The sequence below is a fragment of the Ips typographus genome, linkage group LG15, assembly GCF_016097725.1.
Source record: "Ips typographus isolate SLU linkage group LG15, UJ_Ityp_2.0, whole genome shotgun sequence".
Taxonomy (NCBI): Eukaryota; Metazoa; Arthropoda; class Insecta; order Coleoptera; family Curculionidae; genus Ips; species Ips typographus.
In genome coordinates this window covers 2629188-2650830 of record NC_138436.1, presented here as the reverse complement: position 1 = coordinate 2650830, position 21643 = coordinate 2629188, and the positions used below count along the sequence as shown (strand labels likewise).

The following is a 21643-nucleotide window of genomic DNA, read 5'->3' as shown; positions in this document are numbered from 1 at the left end:
AAATTTTTTATAAATTTTCTGTAGTAACCTACAAGGCCAAGAAATGATTTCATTTCTTTTGGGGTGTTTGGAATTTTGAAATTTTTTATAGCTTGCAGCTTTTTAGGGTTAGGTTTTATTCCTTCAGGGGTCACGACGTGTCCTAAAAATTCGACAGTTTTTTGTAAGAACTCTGATTTGTCAAGTTGAATTTTCATGTTGTATGAAATTAGACGGTCAAAAACTTGTTTTAGAGAATCTAAATGTTCTTGCAAACTGGTGGAATATATAATTATGTCGTCCATATATACTAAACAAATTTTTCCTTGCAGTCCGCGTAAGACATTGTCCATTGCTCTCTGAAAAGTTGAAGGGGCATTTTTCAATCCGAATGGCATTCTAGTATATTCATAGTGACCATGCTCTACATTAAAAGCTGTTTTGGATATGCTATTGGAATCCATTTCAATCTGGTGGAAACCGCTGGCTAGATCGAGGGTTGTAAAATATTGGCATCTACCAAGCTTGTCTAATATATCAGTGATATTTGGTAAGGGATATCGATCGTCGACAGTTTTCTCGTTAAGTTTCCTGTAATCGACTACCAATCGCCATTTTTTCTGACCAGAAGCGTCCATTTTTTTTGGTACGATCCATATAGGTGAACTCCATGGGGAATTAGATGGTTGAATTATTCCGTCTTCTAACATTTGGTTGACTTGTTTGTTCACTTCTTCCTTATGAACGTAAGGGTATCGGTAACTTTTAGTGTGAACTGGTAATTCGTCGGTGGTGTTAATGACATGTTTAACTTTATTTGAAAATGTTAGTTTATCTCCAGGCTTATGCAAAACTTGTGAATAATTTTTAATTAGTTTAAAAAGTTGAATCTTTTCTTCCTGATTTAGGTGTTGATGTCTTATTAAATTTTCAAAGTTAACTTTTTCATGTTCTGAAAATTGTTTTTTGTTTGTGTGATGTTTCGTTTCAAAGTTAAAAATTTCAAAATTATTAAGATCTATTGATTCTAAAGGAAGATTGTTTTTTGTGTTACATTCGAGAGTAAGAGTTTTATTAGTATGATTGAGTATGTCAAGAGTGTAAGTGTTGTCTAAGATTGATACTAGTGTTGGTTGAATTTCTATCTCGTTGTCACGATAATAGGGCATTGTCCAAGTCGTATTGTTAGGTAATTCAGTTCTTAGTGTTGTTTTCTGAATGGTTTTTGGTGGAATTTCAATGACATAATGATCGAAATCTCGTCTATACTGAAATGGAATTTCCAGATATTGATTGATTAATCTTTCATTTTCTATGTCAATGCCTAACTTTAGTTTACGAATGTCTTTTATCCCTAAGATTCCATCGAAATATTCGTGAAATGGGTAAAGTATAAATTCTATCGAATCTGTTATGCCAAAGCATAAAAATAAGGGAATTTTTGCTTTACTTGTTGCTTTCCTTGAACCTGCACATGTATGTAGTGTACTTACATAAGGTTCGATTAAATTTGGAAAATGTGTTTCTGCTATTGATGGTCTAAGAAGAGATGCATGTGATCCAGTATCAATAAGTAATCGAATGTTATAATTTGGAATTTCTATATAAGGTAATTGATTGATCTGCATACTGTTTAAACTTAAACATGGTTGGTTTTGTCCGAGGCTTGTAGATGAAAATTTTCAAGCTGATCGACTAAACTTTCTTCTGGAGGTAACATCGAAGTTGATTGATTATCTTCAAGGTTTTCAGTTTCAAAGTATGCGTCGTCGTTATTGTCAAATTCGGGTTGGTAATAATCATCATTAAATTCATTTTCAAGATGTGTTAATTCTTGAAAAGAGAAATTGGGTTTTCTTGTCTGTTGGAAATGATTATAAGGTCTGTATTCAGGTCTATTCTGTTGAGGTTGAGGACCTGGTGGAGTTAAATTTCGTTTTATGGTACTTACACCGGACATGGGTTGTGGAAATTGCGGCTTTGGATGGTTTCGTTGATTTGGTGCATTTTGTTGATGGTTTTGAGGTCGGAATTGTGATTTTTGGAATTGATTTTGTGGTCTATAAGAGTTTTGAGGTTTGAAAGAGTTGAAAGGCTTTTGAGTGTTTACAAAGGTTTGATTAGCAGGTTTATTACTTGGTTTATTTTGATTCTGTAAATAGTTATTTTTGAAAGTGGTTTGGCTAGTCAATATTTCATAATTAGTTATTATATCAATTGCACTGTCCAAATTTTGGGGATTTTGAACAATTAATAGAGTTCGCAATTCACTTGAAATATTTGCTAAGAGATTTTGTGTCGCGGTAAGTTCATTTTGAGAAATTAATATACTTCTTGCTTCAGCATTCATTACTTCAGTACAGATTTTTGTGTTAATTTTAGTAACTAGAGATTTTAGTTTTTGAATATAATCTTGTGTAGATTCATTTGTTTATAAAGAAATATTAGTTGTTGCTGCAGGTTAGCTCTGGTGATTGGGTCACTGAACTTTTGCTGTAATGCATTTTTAATTTCGTCCCAAGTTTTAAGATCTGGGCGAGTTAAAAGAAAATCTTCAGCAGCACCTAATATTTTAGATTTTATTGCCAAAATTACATATTCTTGCTGTGATGGATCAGCATTAAAGTAACGTGTGTGAAATGTATTAACTTGGTTTACAAAGGATTCCAATCTCAGTGGATTTCCGTCAAAAGTTTTTAAAAGAGTAACAGTTGATCTTAAAGCATCACTCATTTTGTCAATAGGGGTACTTACTCCTAAATTAGTCTCTAAACTATTTCTTATACTACTATTATCAATTTCTTCTAATTGAAGCGGAAAATTTGTAGAAATTTCCGTATACAAATTAGTTAAACTTGAAGTTAAATTTTTATCTAAACTAATTTTTCGTTTTGGATACGATATATCCTCTAATACTCTATCTTTTTGAGTAAATTTCTTCATTTACTTTTCATCATTAACTAACAGGTACACCAACTATAGGAAATTACTGACTCACAGTTGTCTCCCAGTATTTCGTCCTGTATCAAGCGGTACGTCGCTAAGTAGCTTCACTATCCAGGGTAGTACTGCTCGTAGGGGACACTAGCACGGCTAATATATCCCTGCTGGCTTCTCTCGTTATGGCGAACCAGAAAGCGATGTCTGCCAGGAGTCACAAGATGCTTTTGCGTTGGTCTTTTCTTCAGAATCCTTTCTTAACTGTTGACACAGAGAGGGTGCTACTTAATCCAGTGATGTAACATTCACGGACTTTACACGTTTCACTTCGAAAACTCCGAACTTTTCACAAAAACCGAATTTTATTTCGCACTCCGAAAGGATCCTACCGACTGCGCCAATTTTGTTCTTATTAATACAACTTCTGTTTTTAAAAAACTTTTATTTAATAAAAACGAACGAAATTACATTTGAACGTTAACCAAGCGAGATATCTTAATGACTAATTACATGCACAAATGCTGCTGTATAAATAGGAAAATAAATGCTGACTTAGCAAAGCTATTCTGAGGATGTCTATTTAGTATTAGATCATCAGAAATGGCCATATAACTCATGTGAGTATCCGAAAAATAAATAACTAATCAAAAACATATATTTTTTTTAATAAATGAAAAGTACCATAAGAACCTCTCTCTCTTTTTCGAAGAAGCAATGAACCTAATTATTAAATTATATAAAACTAAATTATCTACTCATGACAACAAATCAATTTCAATTGCTTAATTTTTTTAAAAATCTCAAAATACCAAGTACATAATATGAGTACACTAGGTATATTTTTGTGGCTACTAAAAAACGAAATAAAACGTTGAGGTCGGTATTTGAAAATTTGAAGTTGATGTTCGTATCTAAAAAAGTAACGTCTGAGCTGAAAACTAAAACAATTTTCTTGAAGAGCATAAAAAAGTGCCTCCAGAAGGTGCCATTGATTAAAATGGTAAAAAAATAAAATAGAAATTTGAGTTTTCAGGTTTTTGTTGGATATCTCCGGATGTAATGAAACTGGACTGAAACTTTTTGATTTTTTTTTACCAAATTATTTAGCAATAAAAGGCGCAACTTTGTCTCCGTTTAATTAAAGCTCTATCAACTATACTTTCTGAGATAGCAATGCTAATGCATCGAATTTGTAACACCCTGTATGTTTGCTTTACAATCATGGTACTAGATAAACAAATGTTGTATCATATAAGTAATTTCGTAGCCATCATTTGATCTGAAGAATTGACACATATGATTAGATTATTACTGTTCCTTTAAACATGCATTTAGATAACATTACACATACAGTGCTTCTGTAACATGCATGCTGCCTAAGTTCAATAAAATTAAAAAGACTTTTGACAAAAATTCTCGGACCCCTATGTTTTTAATTTTATTAACCGCTGCTTGTGTTATATGAATTGGAATTATACAGGGCCCAAAAACTGGGTATTTAAAATATTTTTGATCTTTTAAATGGCAACAGTTCTTTATTATTGTATAATTTAGATTCCAGAAACAAACCATTCTAAGTATTGTTCCATGCAATTTGTACCACAATTGTCCTGTAAATATTGATAATTTGAAACCAATAAATCAGATTAATATCCCCAAAAATGATTGCTGACATTTTTAAAAAAAAATTAAAAAGATAATAAACCGTCTTGGTTATTGTAACAGTCCATAGAGTTCATTTTGAACAGCTGATTTTAATTTTTTTCGATTTTTTTAAGTTAAAGTTGTGGGACCTAGTTTTGAAAAGTGTTTTTGACATTTGTTTAAAAACAATTGAATATCAGTATGGAGTATGTTGCATGAAATATGTTAAGAATTGTTTGTAGAATCCAAAACCTTCTATAAAAATAAGGTTCCAAGTGTTTTGCAAAAAGTAAAGCCCACTTAATAGAACAAAATTTCGTTTAAGTATTAGTATTCACTGTAAAAATTGAAGGTGATTATAATGGTTTATGGAGGTTATTACATGACATATAGACTGACAACTGCCAGTACATAAATAGTAAATATTAAATAAAAAGTTGTAGCTTTAAGCCGGAACCCAAAACAAAAACGAAAAAGTTAATAAAATCATGTATCATCATCAATCAAAATCATGGGCAGGGTAATTAAAGGGCTTGAATTTTCCAAAGTCTGTTTTTCGCTATTTGATCTCCAAGGTGACCTTGAACTGTCAAATATATGTCAAAATAAAGGTTTTATAAATTTTGCTTTAGGAAACGATGAAAAGCATAGATAATTCACATACCAAATTTGAAACGTCTACGTAGCCCTGATAGCTTTCTACGTCAATATTTTAGTGCGGCTCCTCCTGTGAACAAAGCATTTCGTAAAAAACGCCTTAACTTTAACAGTTTTTATGATAAAAACTCGAAATTTGGGATATCAGCGTTCAGTCGGGATATCTCGAGTGTGCCGTAGGTGGCTTCTCGGAATTCAATATTTGACATGACCTCTGCCTGTCAAATAATCGTGATAATGTTAAAATTTATTTATTTTTTCTCAAAACTGTAAACGGTACTCTCCAAAATCCCTATTTTGAATTTAGTGCTTCTAGGTTGTTCCGTTATTATTATAGGTGAAATTATTTTCATCTTAAAATCATTCCGAAAAAAAAATTATTTCAGAGAATGCCCCACGCAAATGGTGGAGCACCGCGGCTTCTTTTGACTCTATTGTTACAGTTCATAGACGCGACGCCACGTCGTAAATTGCGTCGATCGCCGAAATGTTTATTTTCTGGTTTTATTTATTTAATATAAAATATAAGGCATTAATACACTACTAGTTATCATCTGGTTATTTGATCCTATTGTTCCTTACAAAGAAGTGTATACATTAACTATTTACTTGAATTAAAAACTTGCTGATAAAAAAACTGTAGTTACGTATAAGGCTATAAATGCATATTTGAAATATAAAATTTTGTTACTTATTAGATATAAATCTAAACCAAAACGGCCCAGTAGTGTTTGTGACATTAATGGCGGCATATTTTTCTCTTAACGCCATGAAAATTATTTTTATGAACTATAAATAACTTTAAAAAGTAATTTTAAATATATTTTTATATCATTATATTTTAATATATTATTATAGATTTTTAAATTAATTTTTTACCGCTCAAAGTACATTTAATTCAGGACCGAACTAGCCAAGTAGGGATCTCGTGGAAAACCGGATAATTTCCACAGTTTTCTACTTAAATTTTTGAAATTTAGTGTACGTCTAAACTAACCGAATTCCTCAAATCTGGCGTTGATAGAATTTCTGTGTGTGTGTTGTGGTTACGATGGCCACTCGTCAGTGAGACGTTCAGCCAGATTAAATAACGCGATTACGCGATTCACGATTACGAAAGATCCGCGGAAGAGGCACTTGCGTGCGTCTGAGAAACTCTCATCTCTCCCGCTTGCATAAATAGGACTAAAAATCGCCTTAAAGGCACGATCCGAGTGAAAAATATAGTCATTCCTCGTGGAAACTATAACCGTCACTGTCACATCCACGTGGTCTTGACCTAGGTTTTCACCCTTTCCGCCTCCTGGAAGTGCACCGCACAAGACAATTCCCCGTAGACCTTTAGGAATCCACGTTTCCACTTAGAGGCCCCACATTTCCACTCGACCGGCTGCGGAATTCGGTCGTCAACTCCAAATTTCTCTGAACACCGTTTCAAGAAACGTGGTTTCTTAGCGACAAAAATGGCGCCCACGAAACAGACGTGCGATACGTTTCAAGTTGAAAATCGAAGTCCTGATAGAATTTCTATTTTCGACTTTGGACGCCACCTTCACCTGTCAAAAATACGTCAATTTTGACAGAACATGATTTTTTCATTTTTTATCGAAAAGTATCACCTTTGGCGATATCTGTGTCAAATTTCAGATTTTTAAGCTGATTGGTTACCTCTCAAAGTACATTCAAGTCAGGACTGAACTAGCCAAGTAGGGATCTCGTGGAAAACCGGATAATTTCCACAGTTTTCAACTTAAAATTTTTAAATTTGGTGTACGTCTAAACTAACCGAATTCCTCAAATCTGGCGTTGATAGAATTTCTATTTTTGACCTTGGACGTCACCTTCACCTGTCAAAAATACGTCAATTTTGACAGAACATGATTTTTTCATTTTTTATCGAAAAGTATCACCTTTGGCGATATCTGTGTCAAATTTCAGATTTGTAAGCTGATTGGTATCCTCTCAAAGTACATTCAAGTCAGGACTGAACTAGCCAAGTAGGGATCTCGTGGAAAACCGGATAATTTCCACAGTTTTCTACTTAAAATTTTGAAATTTAGTGTACGTCTAAACTAACCGAATTCATCAAATCTGGCGTTGATAGAATTTCTATTTTCGACCTTGGACGCCACCTTCACCTGTCAAAAATACGTCAATTTTGACAGAACATGATTTTTTCATTTTTTATCGAAAAGTATCACCTTTGGCGATATCTGTGTCAAATTTCAGATTTTTAAGCTGATTGGTTACCTCTCAAAGTACAGTTAAGTCAGGACTGAACTAGTCAAGTAGGGAATAATTGACATTTAGTAACCAGGTATACAATGGTTGTCAGAGTGAAGCCGTAGATATCTTGCAAATTAAACTGAAGAACGCTTTATTCTCTTCCAATAAATTTTTCCAAGATATTCCAAAATTAACTCCACCTTCCCCAAAAAACTGTAGTAAAACCATCATAAATGCGCATTATTAGTCCGTCTTCCCCTGCGGTTTTCGAGGCAGTAAGCACGTCCTTTTGACGCGTTTGCCGGCAGTCGGCGCGCTTTAAGATCGCCGAACTACTTATATTGTATTCTGTAAACTTCGAATTTGAATGCTCGTTGACTGGGCTGAACTCGGGCTCACACCGTCGCACGAGGCGATACCCGACAAAGATAGAACTATGTCTGGGCCTACTATAGGTGCGGTTAGGTCGAATTGCACGCCTACTAGTCTGTTACAACGTACTGCGTATTAGTATGCTGTAATATGTAAAAAATAAAATATTATATGTCATCATTTTAAGTTTTTTTTTGCTAAGTCTTCTAAAGAAATCTTGTAGGTATTTGTCTAAAAATGGCAAATCTTCAATATAATAAATAGGGAGTTATTTATTTTTATACGCGGCTTTTCGCGGATTTTTTTTTTTACGTCTCGACCACTGAACATCTATGGCGGTGTTCTTTTGAATAATATATGAAGATTTCGTTAAAATACGTGAGTCTAGTTTAGACTTTTTACTGATGCGTTGCGTTTTACTGCTGTTGTTGAGTATTGTGTTTGTTTTTGTGCCACTTTTACCAAAAATTTTTTTTTTAAATGAATCCTGTTGATTTGTTTAACGGCGGCGAAAGGCTAGACATTTTTACTTTAGGGGTTTATCTCGGGACTGACTGGAATGAGGAGGAAAAACGGGCTGCTAATCACCAAGGAGTTCGGCTGTTTCAGCATTTGGGCGTAATTCCGGCAAGGGACGCAAAAGTCGTAACGTGTCCAGTTGTGAATTGCGGTCGAGAAATGAAAGACTCGACTGACAGAGGAAGGAAATTAGGGTGGAATTTTCGATGTCCTGCCAAACATAGGCTTGAACCTACGAAAAACACGTTTCTGGAAAGTGCACGATTGTGTGTGTTGTATATTGTTGGTTGACGGGGCAACCAGTCGTAGCGGCCGTGGAAAACGTCCATGTTTCCAAAGACACTGCAGTAGCGTGGTACCAGTACTGCAGAGATGTGGCCAGAAAAGTTGCGTGGCATGATTTTCGTCAGTTAGGGGGCGATCAAGATATTGTGGAGGTGGATGAGACTCACCTCTTCAAGTCGAAATACAACGTTGGACGGGCAACAATGTGGAACCACCACTGGGTCTTCGGTGGAATCTCTAGGACCACCAAAAAAAGGTTTGCGGTTTTGGTGGAAAATCGTACTCGAGACACTCTTATTCCGATAATGCAAGACTTCATTGATGTGAATAGCTTCATATGTTCCGACGAATGGAGGGCATATCGGATTTGTGGTGAAGCTTTTTCTGGACATGGGACAGTAAATCATTCGGTGGAGTTCGTCAGACCAGCAAGACCATTGGATCCCATTTGGGTGGCCGAAGGGCGGTTCAGTGATGAATGCTTGGATGATTTCACCGGACCAGCACCAGGTCCTAATTTAGTACCCCTTCGATATCACACGCAGAATATCGAAAGGGCATGGAGAGGGCTAAAAAACGACATGGGAGTCTGCACGAGTATCATCCATTCAGACGCTTACATTGGAGAGTGGATGTATCGTCAGAACATTTTGGGGGACATTCAATCGGTGACGGGTCGATTTATGAGGTTTTGTCCGGATATAAAAAGGGCGTATCCTGGAATTGGCAAAATTTCTATGGCGGCTGAACTCCAAAATTGTCAGTGTCATGAATGTGAACCGTAACATTCATTCAAATTCAACTTCATCGAACGTCAGGGGCTTCGAGAGTGAGGATTTTATCGACATCGTGGGACGATTCGTCGATTTTCCATCCAGGACAACGTGGGACGATTTGTCGATTTTCTTTAGGGATAGGGAAGTGTTAGTGAAGTGCGTGTAGAATCGTTTTTTCATTGTATTTCCAGGGCGTCCGTTTTTTCCGCCGTGAAAATAGTGAAACCGGGAAGTGAACAAGGTCTGTCTGAATTTAGTGCCGCGTAAGTCGCGTCGGGAAGTGTTCGGGAGTGATCGGGACGTGGTGGACAATACGTGTCCGTTTTTCCGCCGTCAGTGAAAATAGTGAAACCGGGAAGTGAACAAGGTCTGTCCAAATTTAGTGCCGCGTCGGGAAGTGATCGGGACGTGGTGGACAATACAACAATACGTGTCCCTTTTTCCCCCACACCGCCTTATTTTTCCTTAACCGAATCTCCAAATTCCAAGCCACCTAAACGGGGAAATCGTCTGGTTGAAAGTTGTTAAAAGTAAAGTTAATTAAATACGGGCCACTCTCTGACCCAAATTGCACGAATAAAAATTGGTCCAGTTCGTCTATTTGTTTTTGAGTAAACCTAAGATTTGTTGGTTTCTCCAAAAACCAATTGGCATCCCAAAGTCGAGTTTTGAAATCATTTTAAAGGTTTTGCTTTTCTTTTAATTAAGTTAAAGCAGGGAAGTCGGTAGACTGCTCCAGTGTTCTTGATTTTTGTTAATTAATTTTCATAAAATTCATTTGGGGTTTGTAAATTCCTGTAATGGAATTCAGGAAGATTGCTCAGGATACTTGGTAGTTTATTGTTGTTTAGGTTGGAAGGTTGAGTAAGAACCGCTGTTGGATTAATACTGATTTTTATTTAACAGTTAACAACTATTTATACAAATTAACAAACGTTATAAACAAATTGAATTAAAATAATAAGTGCTGACCAATATTGTTCTGTGCTCCACATTGGAAGGTTTGGTGATTTTCCTGCTGACGCTGCGTCTGGTACCTGGTTGCCCGGTGACGTGCTGGCGGTTGTTACGGGTTTTTTTTTGGCAAAAGGTTTGTTTTCTTTGATTTTGGGGGGGTACTTACATTTTGCTATTCTACTGCAATTTACAGTAGGCCGGCTGTCACAAATTACCTTTTTTTTAAACTAATTCACACACTATCTGAGCAAGTAAGCAAAATGTTTCACTTCTTCTAAAGTAATCTAACATTAAAGATAGTAATAACATAAAACTTTAATTTCAATAAATAAATACATGTAAACATTCTCTGGTTTGACATTGACATGATGGTTCAGCGACGGTTGACTGTATTGATTGATGTATTGATTTTGTGGTTTTGTATTCTGTCATATTTAGAGTTCAAAAGTCAGTCAGAGTCAAATTAATGACCAATGGTAAAATAGTTTTATTACAGGTGACTATTTTGACCAATTGCAGCTTAACTTAAAAATGGTCTAGAATCTAGTTTAGGCAAACTGCCATTTTCTTTTTGGATTTTGATTCCACATGGTGGACATTAACGCTTGAGCGGATTTTTCAAATCAAAGTAGGTTCGTCAGTCTTTAAAATATTATAGGATTAAGTTTCTAAAATACCTTCTTGGGGATTTAAAGAAAAGACTTTGGTAAATTCCTATTTTGTATTACCAGGAAAAGCCCATCAACAACTCGGGTAAGTTTAAGTTGCAATTGTGCTTATAAGTACTCACTTAATGTAGGTTGCTATTGTCAATCCTAACGTGCTTGACGGTCATTGTAACTAGAACATGTTTTCTAGGCTTTTTCCTTTCCCACTTTTACCTCCGGTGCTCCACAAGGAAATCAGCACTTGACACAATCACAACAATCGATCACCAACTCAACGAACACCAGCACATACACTTGCAATCAGCCCTTGTTGAGAGTTTAAGCTGTCCTGATTAATTGACACATTAGGCCTGCCTGTGCAGCATTAACTGAAGTGTCCAGGGAGTATTAGCAATCTTGAAATAAGGTCAGTCTAGTCATAAGCAGATCTGCAGGCTGCAAACACAATTTCCTGGTCTCTGATTCACCATTGAGCACAAGCAGTCGATATATAGTAGTAATAAGGAACTTTGACATCTTCCATTACCAGTGAGAGTGTGCTTACTAAGATTTTTGGGTTTGTAAGCTCACACTAAATGCATTTAGTTGGGGTCCAGTGCTGCCTGAAAGCACAAGTTTGTCTAATTTGATCTAAAATATTTGATTGAAGGTTACTTTTTTTCTTTTGCCAACCTTCTGTGAACACAATTTAACACTCACCTATCCAGACTTGTACCGTAGTTAAGGTTCCGTATTCCCAAATACCCAACTTTGAGCCCATCATTAAAATATCCATTTACCCTCCCTTTTGTAAAATGATATGATTATAAATAGCATACACAACATGTGGTACATATTGCTGTGCTTTTAAACTTGACATTTTAAGGTTAGGTTCTGAATTATCACTGAGTACATAAATCGTATACTTTTGATTTTTGACAGTCGGTAATATTGTTTTTAAATAAAGAAGAGGCCTTTGCCATAAAACGGGGTACTTGGTGGTATTATTTAGGATTTGTATTTTGCATTACTGATATTTGGTCTAGCGTTTGGGGATTTCCCGCTTTAGCGTTCGTTTACTGCTCTTCTCAAGCCCTACACGACGGTGCAAAGTGGGTGGCGCCATTGAAATTTAGCTTGTTAACCTACACCACTCTCCGTGAGTAGTTAGCCTGGGGCATTCACCGAGTGGCTTGAAGAGGTCCCGTGACCACCCAATCTTGTTTTGTAAAATAAAATCTTTCAGTTAGTATTTCCAATCTAGCAAATTCTATTGTTACACGGTGCATTAGAGGCAATAACCTAGTTAGTTACTTTTGTGTTGTTTATGAAATATATAAACTGATAATATTTTTTATGACTAAATGTGAATTTAGACAGGGTTTTTAATTAAAAATAGGGATTATCATCATCATCAACGTTACGGTACCCGCTGGAGTCGTATAAGGGTTGACAGATGATGACTTGTTAAGTTGAAAACAGCAAGTTGACTGTGAGTAGGACTTACACTGAGTTACCCCTTTTTAACTTTTTGTTTTTAATCAATTTAACGAAATAAAATATGAACCCCAAGGATGTTTTGTATCAATCGGTAGATTTACTGCAAAGTTGGGACGACTTACCTGTCCCAATTGATTGGGATTTATCCATGCCCGGACATCCGAACTCAATGTTCTGTGACAGCTACAGGGGCAACGTAGCACCCGCTGCGACCCGCCGCGATCGGAAACGATTACCGAGGGAGTCGGGAATCGCCTGGAGACTCCAACCATACCCAGATTAGCGACGGGAAGAGGCAAGGATCGTGACAGTTTACTGATGTTGTTTTAGAGACTGTTAAGAGTCTCGACTGTTTTTAATATTTGCATTTTACCTTGGTAGATTCGAGAGTTTCGTACCGATTTTTTGAGGAAGTGACGAAAACTCATCATCTTGTTTTTGGACTTTCGCTACCGTGTACCCCATTTACCTATCCTCCTTCAAAAAAAAACAAACTACGTTTTTTTTTGTGTGCAAAAAAAGTTAACGTTTGTCCAGTCAGGCACTCGGCCCATAAAGTAAATCATTTTGATTTAACTAGTGTTTTTGGGACATAAAACTAAGGTTTGATTGTTTAACCAAGAAAAACAATCTGGCCTCCCAAAGTTGACAATTTGTAGTTAGACACACTTTAAAGACAACAATTTTAATATTTTTACTTTAAAAAAAAACAGGGAGGTCGGTAGACGATTCCGGTTTTCTGAAATCAGATAATTTAAAAAGTGTTCGTAAACTTTAAAATTAAAATACAGCCGGGTCGTAGCGCCTTGATGAGAACAACTTGGCAAACTGCTATATTGCCAGTTGACTAAGTGTTAAGCCCTTTTTCCTCAACTTTTTTGTTGGTTTTTTTCTTCTTAAAACGTCCCAGAAAACTTATCATGTGCACGAATTTCAACGTAATTACTTTGGGGGAGTTTAAAAACCTTATCCCTTTGTGCTGTTCTGTCAAAATTGACGTATTTTTGACAGGTGAAGGTGGCGTCCAAAGTCGAAAATAGAAATTTTATCAACGCCAGATTTGAGGAATTCGGTTAGTTTAGACGTACACCAAATTTCAAAATTTTAAGTTGAAAACTGTGGAAATTATTCGGTTTTCCACAAGATCCCTACTTGGCTAGTTTAGTCCTGACTTAAATGTACTTTGAAAGGTAACCAATCAGCTTAAAAATCTGAAATTTGACACAGATGTCGCCAAAGGTGATACTTTTCGATAAAAAATGAAAAAATCATGTTCTTTCAAAATTGGCGTATTTTTGACAAGTGAAAGTGGCGTCCAATGTCGAAAATAGAAATTCTATCAACGCCAGATTTGAGGAATTCGGTTAGTTTAGAGGTACACCAAATTTCAAAATTTTAAGTTGAAAACTGTGGAAATTATTCGGTTTTCCACAAGATCCCTACTTGGCTAGTTCAGTCCTGACTTAAATGTACTTTGAGAGGTAACCAATCAGCTTAAAAATCTGAAATTTGACACAGATGTCGCCAAAGGTGATACTTTTCGATAAAAAATGAAAAAATCATGTTCTTTCAAAATTGGCGTATTTTTGACAAGTGAAAGTGGCGTCCAATGTCGAAAATAGAAATTCTATCAACGCCAGATTTGAGGAATTCGGTTAGTTTAGAGGTACACCAAATTTCAAAATTTTAAGTTGAAAACTGTGGAAATTATTCGGTTTTCCACAAGATCCCTACTTGGCTAGTTCAGTCCTGACTTAAATGTACTTTGAGAGGTAACCAATCAGCTTAAAAATCTGAAATTTGACACAGATGTCGCCAAAGGTGATACTTTTCGATAAAAAATGAAAAAATCATGTTCTTTCAAAATTGGCGTATTTTTGACAAGTGAAGGTGGCGTCCAATGTCGAAAATAGAAATTCTATCAACGCCAGATTTGAGGAATTCGGTTAGTTTAGAGGTACACCAAATTTCAAAATTTTAAGTTGAAAACTGTGGAAATTATCCGGTTTTCCACGAGATCCCTACTTGGCTAGTTTAGTCCTGACTTAAATGTACTTTGAAAGGTAACCAATCAGCTTAAAAATCTGAAATTTGACACTTTTACCAAAATAAGGGTGGATGAATCACTTCCACCCTTATTTTGGTAAATTGAACCACAATCTCATACCAGCACCACCAGCCTGATTGTTGAACATTTTGTTATTTGTTTGGTGCCTAACAACCCTAGCAATGTTGTCAAACAGAACTGTTTTTCTGTTCAAAATTAGTCATTCTAAAAATTAATTTTTAATTTCTTAAAATGGAAGTTTCCATATTTTTTCTCTTTTTGAGATCTTAATAATTATTGCTACATATATGAATTGGCCACTATGGTTAGCACTAGGTTACCATGCATCTTTTTCAATACATTTACAAAAAATAAACATTTCCCCTTGTACCAATCTGACACAAAGGTTAACATTGTCAACTGTAATTATAGATAGTAAAGTGTCACTTTGCATGTAAAAACTAAAAATACTTATTTAATTTACAAATTTTTAAGCTATTTAACTATTAAACCCTTCATGTACTTGGTGTAACCTGACCACTTTCAAAGGCGTTTTTTTACTATTCTTTTCCCAACAAACATCTCCAACCACCCGTTTTTGGGTAGAACTAAGTTAAATAAACAACATGACATAAATTTCATAAAAAAAAACGGTTTGCAAAATACGGTTGCACCTATATCGCACCAGACCCAAAAATATACAGGGTGTTACAAATTCAAGGCATTAACATTGCTATCTCAGAAACTATAGTTGCTAGAGCTTTGGTTAAATGGAGGCAAAGGTACTTGTTTTTTTTTTAATGCATTTGTAATTCATATGTTTTCATAATGAGTAGATAATTTAGATTGTTATGACTTAAGATTTAGGTTTTGCTTTTTTAACACTAAAAATAAAGTTTAAGCTATTTCATCAAAACTCAACCTCAAATTCAAACATGTGAGTATCTGAAAAATAAATAATTCACCAAAAACAATTATTTTTATAAATAAATTTCTCTCTTTTTTTCGAAGGAGCAATGAACCTAATTATTAAATTATATCAAACTAAATTATCTACTTATTATGACAACACATCAATTTCAATTGCTTAATTTATTTAAAAAACTTTAAGTACCAAGTACGTAATACACACAAAAAAAAAACAGGTACTTAAGTACACAAGGTATACTTTTTGACAAGTGTGACACATCATTGGTTTCAGAAGGTCTGTAGCTACTAAAAAACGAAATAAAAAGTTTAGGTCGGTATTTGAAAAATTGAAGTTGATGATGATATCTAAAAAACGAAACGTCGGAGCTGAAAACTAAAGCTGTTTTCTTGAAGAGCATAAAAAAGTGCCTCCAGAAGGTGCTATTGATTTTACAAAATAATCGGTAATGAAGTGGTAAAAAAATAAAATAGAAATTTGACCTTTTCGGCTTTTGTCGGATATCTCTGGAAGTAATAAAACATTTTTGATTTTTTTTTACCAAATTATTTAGCAATAAAATGCGCAACTTTGCTTTTTTTTTTAACTAAAGCTCTATCAACTATAGTTTCTGAGATAGCAATGCTTTTGCATCAAATTTGTAACACCCTGTATAGACCACATTTCAAAAATGCTTTGTTATGAAATAAATGATATACTTGTGTGGACTTCGCGAACACAAACCACCGGTTTGAGGCAATAAAACTCCACTATTTAAATTTAACGAGCCAATTACTAAATTCTTTATTTTCTGCAACCTCTACTTTTTTCCGCCAAAAAAAGACACATTATTTTTTTAGGTTCTCTACCAGTCTGGTTTACACACATGCACTGTCAAATGTCGATCTTTCAATAATGACGTCTTGCCCGATACACACTATACTTTACAAACAGAGTGCGTTCCGAATTGAGGTTAATTATTATTGTAAGTGCGCGACAACTTGAGTGTTAGTTTAGTGTTATTGTTTAAGGCCTCCTTTCTCCACAAACTTTTTTCTGGTGCCCCAATGATTTTTTTATAAAATGTTAAAATTTCCTATTCATTTAGAAACTTTTTTGCCTCCTTCGAGGTCTCTTTAGTTTTTTCTGTACCTGTCACAGTTTTCGAGAAAATAACAAATTCACATTTTACTGATTTATTAGAAAAAACATACCAATTTTTCTATCAATGTGCATTATGAATTTGCTTGTAAACTGTTACCGATACTGAAGAAATAAATGATTTTCTTCCAAACACCCTGTATTTCTTTAACAAAGCATTTTTGAAATATGTACTATACAGGGTAATTCTAATTCGACCCTCACCATTGGGATCTCAGAAACCATAAGAGATACGAGATAGTTTAAATTGGGGTAAAGTTGCGCAATTTAAATCTCAACCAAATGCCGTTTGAAAAATTTTAATTTTTCCAGTGCTTCCGAAGATATCCGAAAAAATCTGAAAATTAGATTTTTTGTTTTTATTTATTTCTTACCTTATTTGAAGAGATATCCCAAAACTAAAATCATCTTTTTATTGCCACTTTTTCGTAGCTATTCGATGATGGATTCAAATTTGCCACACGACGTTTCGTTTTTTGGCAGTCATCATCAATTTTCTTTTTTCTTATGGGCGCCATATTGGATTTTTAGCCCACCAAATAGTACGTTTTATTCTGATTTTAGTGATGTCTAATAACTTATGAGTTGCTTCATAAATGACAAAATAATTCAATAAAAACTAATTCTACTTTAGTTGGCTTTGAGTTAATGAGAAGTTTTATGAAATGTCATTATTTGACAGTACTTGTCGAACACGATAATTATTAGAGCAAGTCAAGCATAGTTAAAAATGTATCTAGAAAAGAAACCGGCGCACAAAATGTTATTATTATACAAGGATTGCTGCAGAATTTAGGTTAATCAGAAGAGATTTGTTAGCATTATCTCTAACTTAAACCGGTCATTTATGTTTCCAAGAGAAAGATTATCATTTTAGGAACTTTATTTTTGGCCAAATTGATTTTTTTGTAATGTGCAAGTTTAAATAATTTAATATTGGATTTTGAAAAACACCAAATCAAGCAGTGTTTTGGTTAAGTTTTAACTAAATAAAGTTATGTGGGGCTGTTGACTTACTGATTACAGTTGGCTTGCTCTCTAGCTTAAAATAATATTAAGTAGAGGCTTTTTCTTTTTTGGGAGTTGGATCGGGTTCACGTAGAATCAAACTACAACAGTTTAGCCGACGTTTCGCAAATTTATTTTTGCATCATCAGGGCACGCTGATCTTGTGATTCCGTGTCATTGCTTTTTTGTTGCACTCATTTGAAGGCATACACGGGGATATTATACTTAAATAAAACATTTAGAAACAATTCAAACCAAATGTACAAATAAAATAGTGAAATTAATTCCTTATGAAATACCCTTTCCAACGATGTGCCACACAGGGTACGGTGCCATTTGAAAACTTAGTGGGGGTGGCTATGGCGGCAAAGGGGCTGATGGCAGAAATTCAAATCCTACGTAAAAAGATGTCCCCCTTGCAATCTTTGTTGACGTGTCTTAGCATTTTTTAACAGAGAAATTATTCTGGAAGATATTCAGGGTGGCAACTTTTCATTGAAAAACCCTGTATAAGCCATAATCTACATGTTAAAAAAAAAGAAACAACGCGTAATTCGTGGATACCTAAAGTTAACAAGACCCAAACCATGGACAACGGCTGTATCCACTGGGTTTTAATTGCATATTGTACACCCGAGCACCCACTGTGACGTCATGCAGCGTATCGCTTTATCCCAAACTCGGCTGAATATGTTCGATCTGTCATTTCTGTTGTGTTGCGATTTGCGATGTCAACTAAAGGCGTGTTTTGGCGTCAGTGTTTACTGGAGTGTTTAAATGCCTGTCTTATTTTAACTCATTCTGATGAAAAAAGACGCCCTATGCTACTACAACTTAAAACTCAGGTTAGTACTGCCGTTAAAATACGCCTTAAACTTCGGACTTGTCAGCTGTCAGCTTGTCACTAATGCATTACTAGCTTTTTGTCGTGTTGTCAAAAAAATTGCCATGCATGCAGCATAAAATAATTGTAGTTTTTTAAATTTATATTACAATAATCTATTAATTGACGAAGATTATACACTAAAATCACTGGTGTGAAGGCAGCAAGCCGGAGCCGAAGATGTCCGATTGGTCAGTGGCGCCGGACTTATTTTTTTCTTCACTTAAAATGTGTTAAATAAACATTGTGAGCAGTTACTTCGTTCTTTCACTATCCACAGGACAACAACAAACAGGCTTCTTACCTACCCTGTATGGTGTATATCAGGTTTTGCAGCGTGGCCACATCTACGATCTACATACAGGGTGTCCCGCGAGGTAAGGGACAAAACTTCACTACGTGTTCTTTAGGTGAATTCGAGTCAAAAATGTTCTATGAACATGGGTCCGCAAATGCTTCCTTACCGAGATATGCTTTTTTAAATTTAATAGTGATTTTGTGCCGAAAACTACAATGGCTCTCATCCACATCATTAAAAGGGCTAGACTATGCTTACAATGGGAAAATGGACACTTTGAACAATTATTATAAACAGTTATTTTCCAAGAGGTATTAATTTTTTTTGTAAAAAAATATTTTTGTGAGGTTATTGTACTTTTCAACACAATAAAACTATTAAACTTAAAAAAATCGTATCTTGGTAAGGAAGCATTTGCGGACCCATGTTCATAGAACATTTTCGACTCGAATTTACCTAAAGAACACGTAGTGAAATTTTGTCCCTTACCTCGCGGGACACCCTGTATAAGCGCGTTCAATAATACTATTCCTAATAATAATTATATATATATATAAACAATCTTTATTTTCAACAGAAAAAAGGCTATCGACCACTTGGTCTTTCTGCCTATGTTTACAGTGGGATTTTTTTTATAGTTTTATCATACATGTTCACTTATTCTAATTATTTACAATTTATTTACAAAAAAAAAAAGTAGTCTTAGTTAAAGTGCTCTAGTAGGGTGGTAGTGGGAAAGAGGTAACGGGATTGTCTGGTTGGTCTTGTTATGCACAGTGGGTTTATTATTGTCCAGTTGTTTGGATTATTTTTCCATTTGTTTTGTAGTTGTTTAAGTCTCTCTGTTATTTTGGTCATGTTTGTACGTTCGTAGAGAAGTTGGTTGGATGGGAATAATAATTATAATGTGACAAAATTCCCTTTGGTACGTTTATAGGGCTCATAATGATGTATCTTTAGAGGGTAGTGAGAACTCCTTTCACCCCGTCAGAGGGCGGCAATTTTGAATTCACTAGTCTAGCAAGCCAGCGCATACGATATTCAGATTCAAATTAATCCAAAACTAATCATAGTATCACAACCCCCTTTGGTACATTTATAGGGCTAATAATGATGTATCTTTAGAGGGTAGTGAGACCTCCTTACACCCCGTCAGAGGGTGGCAATTTTGAATTTCCTAGTCTAGCAAGCCAGCGCATATGACATTCAGATTTAAAAAATTCGCGGAAAGCACGGATTAATTTGCCGACAAAAGTTCTCCACTCTGAAAGACTTGGTGTCGCGAGAAAATAAAAAAAGTCGGCACGCTTTGTGTAACGGTCAAAAATGTTCGTTCTTCGTCTTTCTTATAATTTTTGTCTTTTGTCTTTGTTTATTTTAAAGTTTCGGCCATTCCAATTTTGTCCGGCGTCAGTTATTTTGCTCGATAGTGCATTCATTTTTATTTGGTTGGTGGAGTCAGCCAGAGGCTGTGGGTTAAGAGTTGCTGGAAAAATGTAAGTAATTAAATACTGGTCTAGCATCAATGATATCTGGTGTTAAGTAACTAAATTGCTGGCAAATTGAAAGAAACCGCTAGATTTCTTTCAAAGAAATTTCGCGTTTAATTTAGTAAAATTAGACTAGTAGTGATCGACCGATACCGATACCGATATAGCGGCCGATATATGTATAAAATATTAATTAATATACATTTTTTTATAAATAATTAAAAGCTACCAATTTTGGGAAGGAAAAACAGTATGGGTCCAAAATTTCATATCGGTCGATCACTAGACTAGACTACATTGTTGGTTGTTTAAATTACCCGCTTTTCAATTACATTACCAAATTGTTTCAGGAGCGAAAATAATACTGGGAATGGGGGTGAAGGGATGATGCCAGAATTTAGTCTGGCATCCATCCCTGAAGAGGATGAGGACATTTTGTTGTCCGATGGTATGTAGAATTAACATTTACAACAAATTAGCGCACGACCAAAACTTAAATAAATCGGAAAAATTTGTATTTTTTTTTTTTTGCAGATTCGATGGTGGAGGAAGTGGAGGAACAACCACGCCCGCAGCGGCCCGAGCCTGGTCAACAGACCAGCGTGCCCCCCTGCACCTGCAAGTGCAGGGGGCACTTGCAGGTGCTAGTGGCCCTGCAGGTGCAGCTGGCAATCCAGGCTGGGGAGGTTGGGGCCGGAGCCGTGGGCGTGGAGGTGGGCGAGGAGGCCGTGGAGGTGGGCGAGGAGGCCGTGGAGGTGGGCGAGGAGGCCGTGGTGGTGGGCGAGGAGGCCGTGGTGGTGGCCTTCGACTTACCAATAGTAAGCTTTCAGCAATAAAGCATATATTTTTTAAATAATAACTATTTTCTTCTTTTTGCAGACCAATTAGTTGTAGCCCTCCTAAGGAAAATACTAAGTTAAGATTGTTAAGAATAAAATTGTTTGAAAATACCATGTTTGCTTTATTTACTGCCAACTCGTTACAGCCACCAGAACAGCAACAATTTTGAAACTTATTTTTTCTAGGAATGTTTAATAATATACTATATAGGGTAATTCACGGTGATGGTTAATTAGAAGTATCTAGAGAACAACTCAATATTTTTTGTTGAAATTTCGAGTGTAACCTAGGTTGGGTCCAATCTCTCTATTTAAAATATTTTGAACTTTGCGGTGTTGCCAGATCAGTCAGAATAAACACCAACTTTTGATTTTCAAATGGAAGTCTGTTTTTAATCTCATTTTTGAATTCCTCGCAAGAAGGCTAGTAATTAATTGTTAATACTTCCCTATACCTATCGCACCGTTTCTTAGATATTTTATAAAAATGGTGAACTTGTCAGCAAAA

The 21643-nt window shown here is 35.4% G+C and overlaps 1 protein-coding gene across 1 annotated transcript; it reads left to right on the top strand.

Annotated features, from left to right (window-relative positions):
- Positions 1–20545: 20545 nt before the first annotated feature.
- LOC145738376 (uncharacterized) lies at positions 20546–21184 on the top strand. Its single transcript, XM_081993197.1, has 3 exons — positions 20546–20744; positions 20831–21114; positions 21176–21184. The coding sequence occupies exons 1-3, from the start codon at positions 20681–20683 to the stop codon at positions 21182–21184; spliced, it is 357 nt and encodes a 118-aa protein (XP_081849323.1). The 5' UTR covers positions 20546–20680.
- The last annotated feature ends 459 nt before the right edge of the window (positions 21185–21643 follow it).

Excerpts from the sequence above, each read along its gene's own strand:
- LOC145738376 (XM_081993197.1), top strand. The coding sequence starts at position 20,681 with ATGATGCCAGAATTTAGTCTGGCATCCATCCCTGAAGAGGATGAGGAC. Across the intron at positions 20,745-20,830 it reads GGACATTTTGTTGTCCGATG|ATTCGATGGTGGAGGAAGTG; the intron begins GTATGTAGAATT and ends TTTTTTTTGCAG.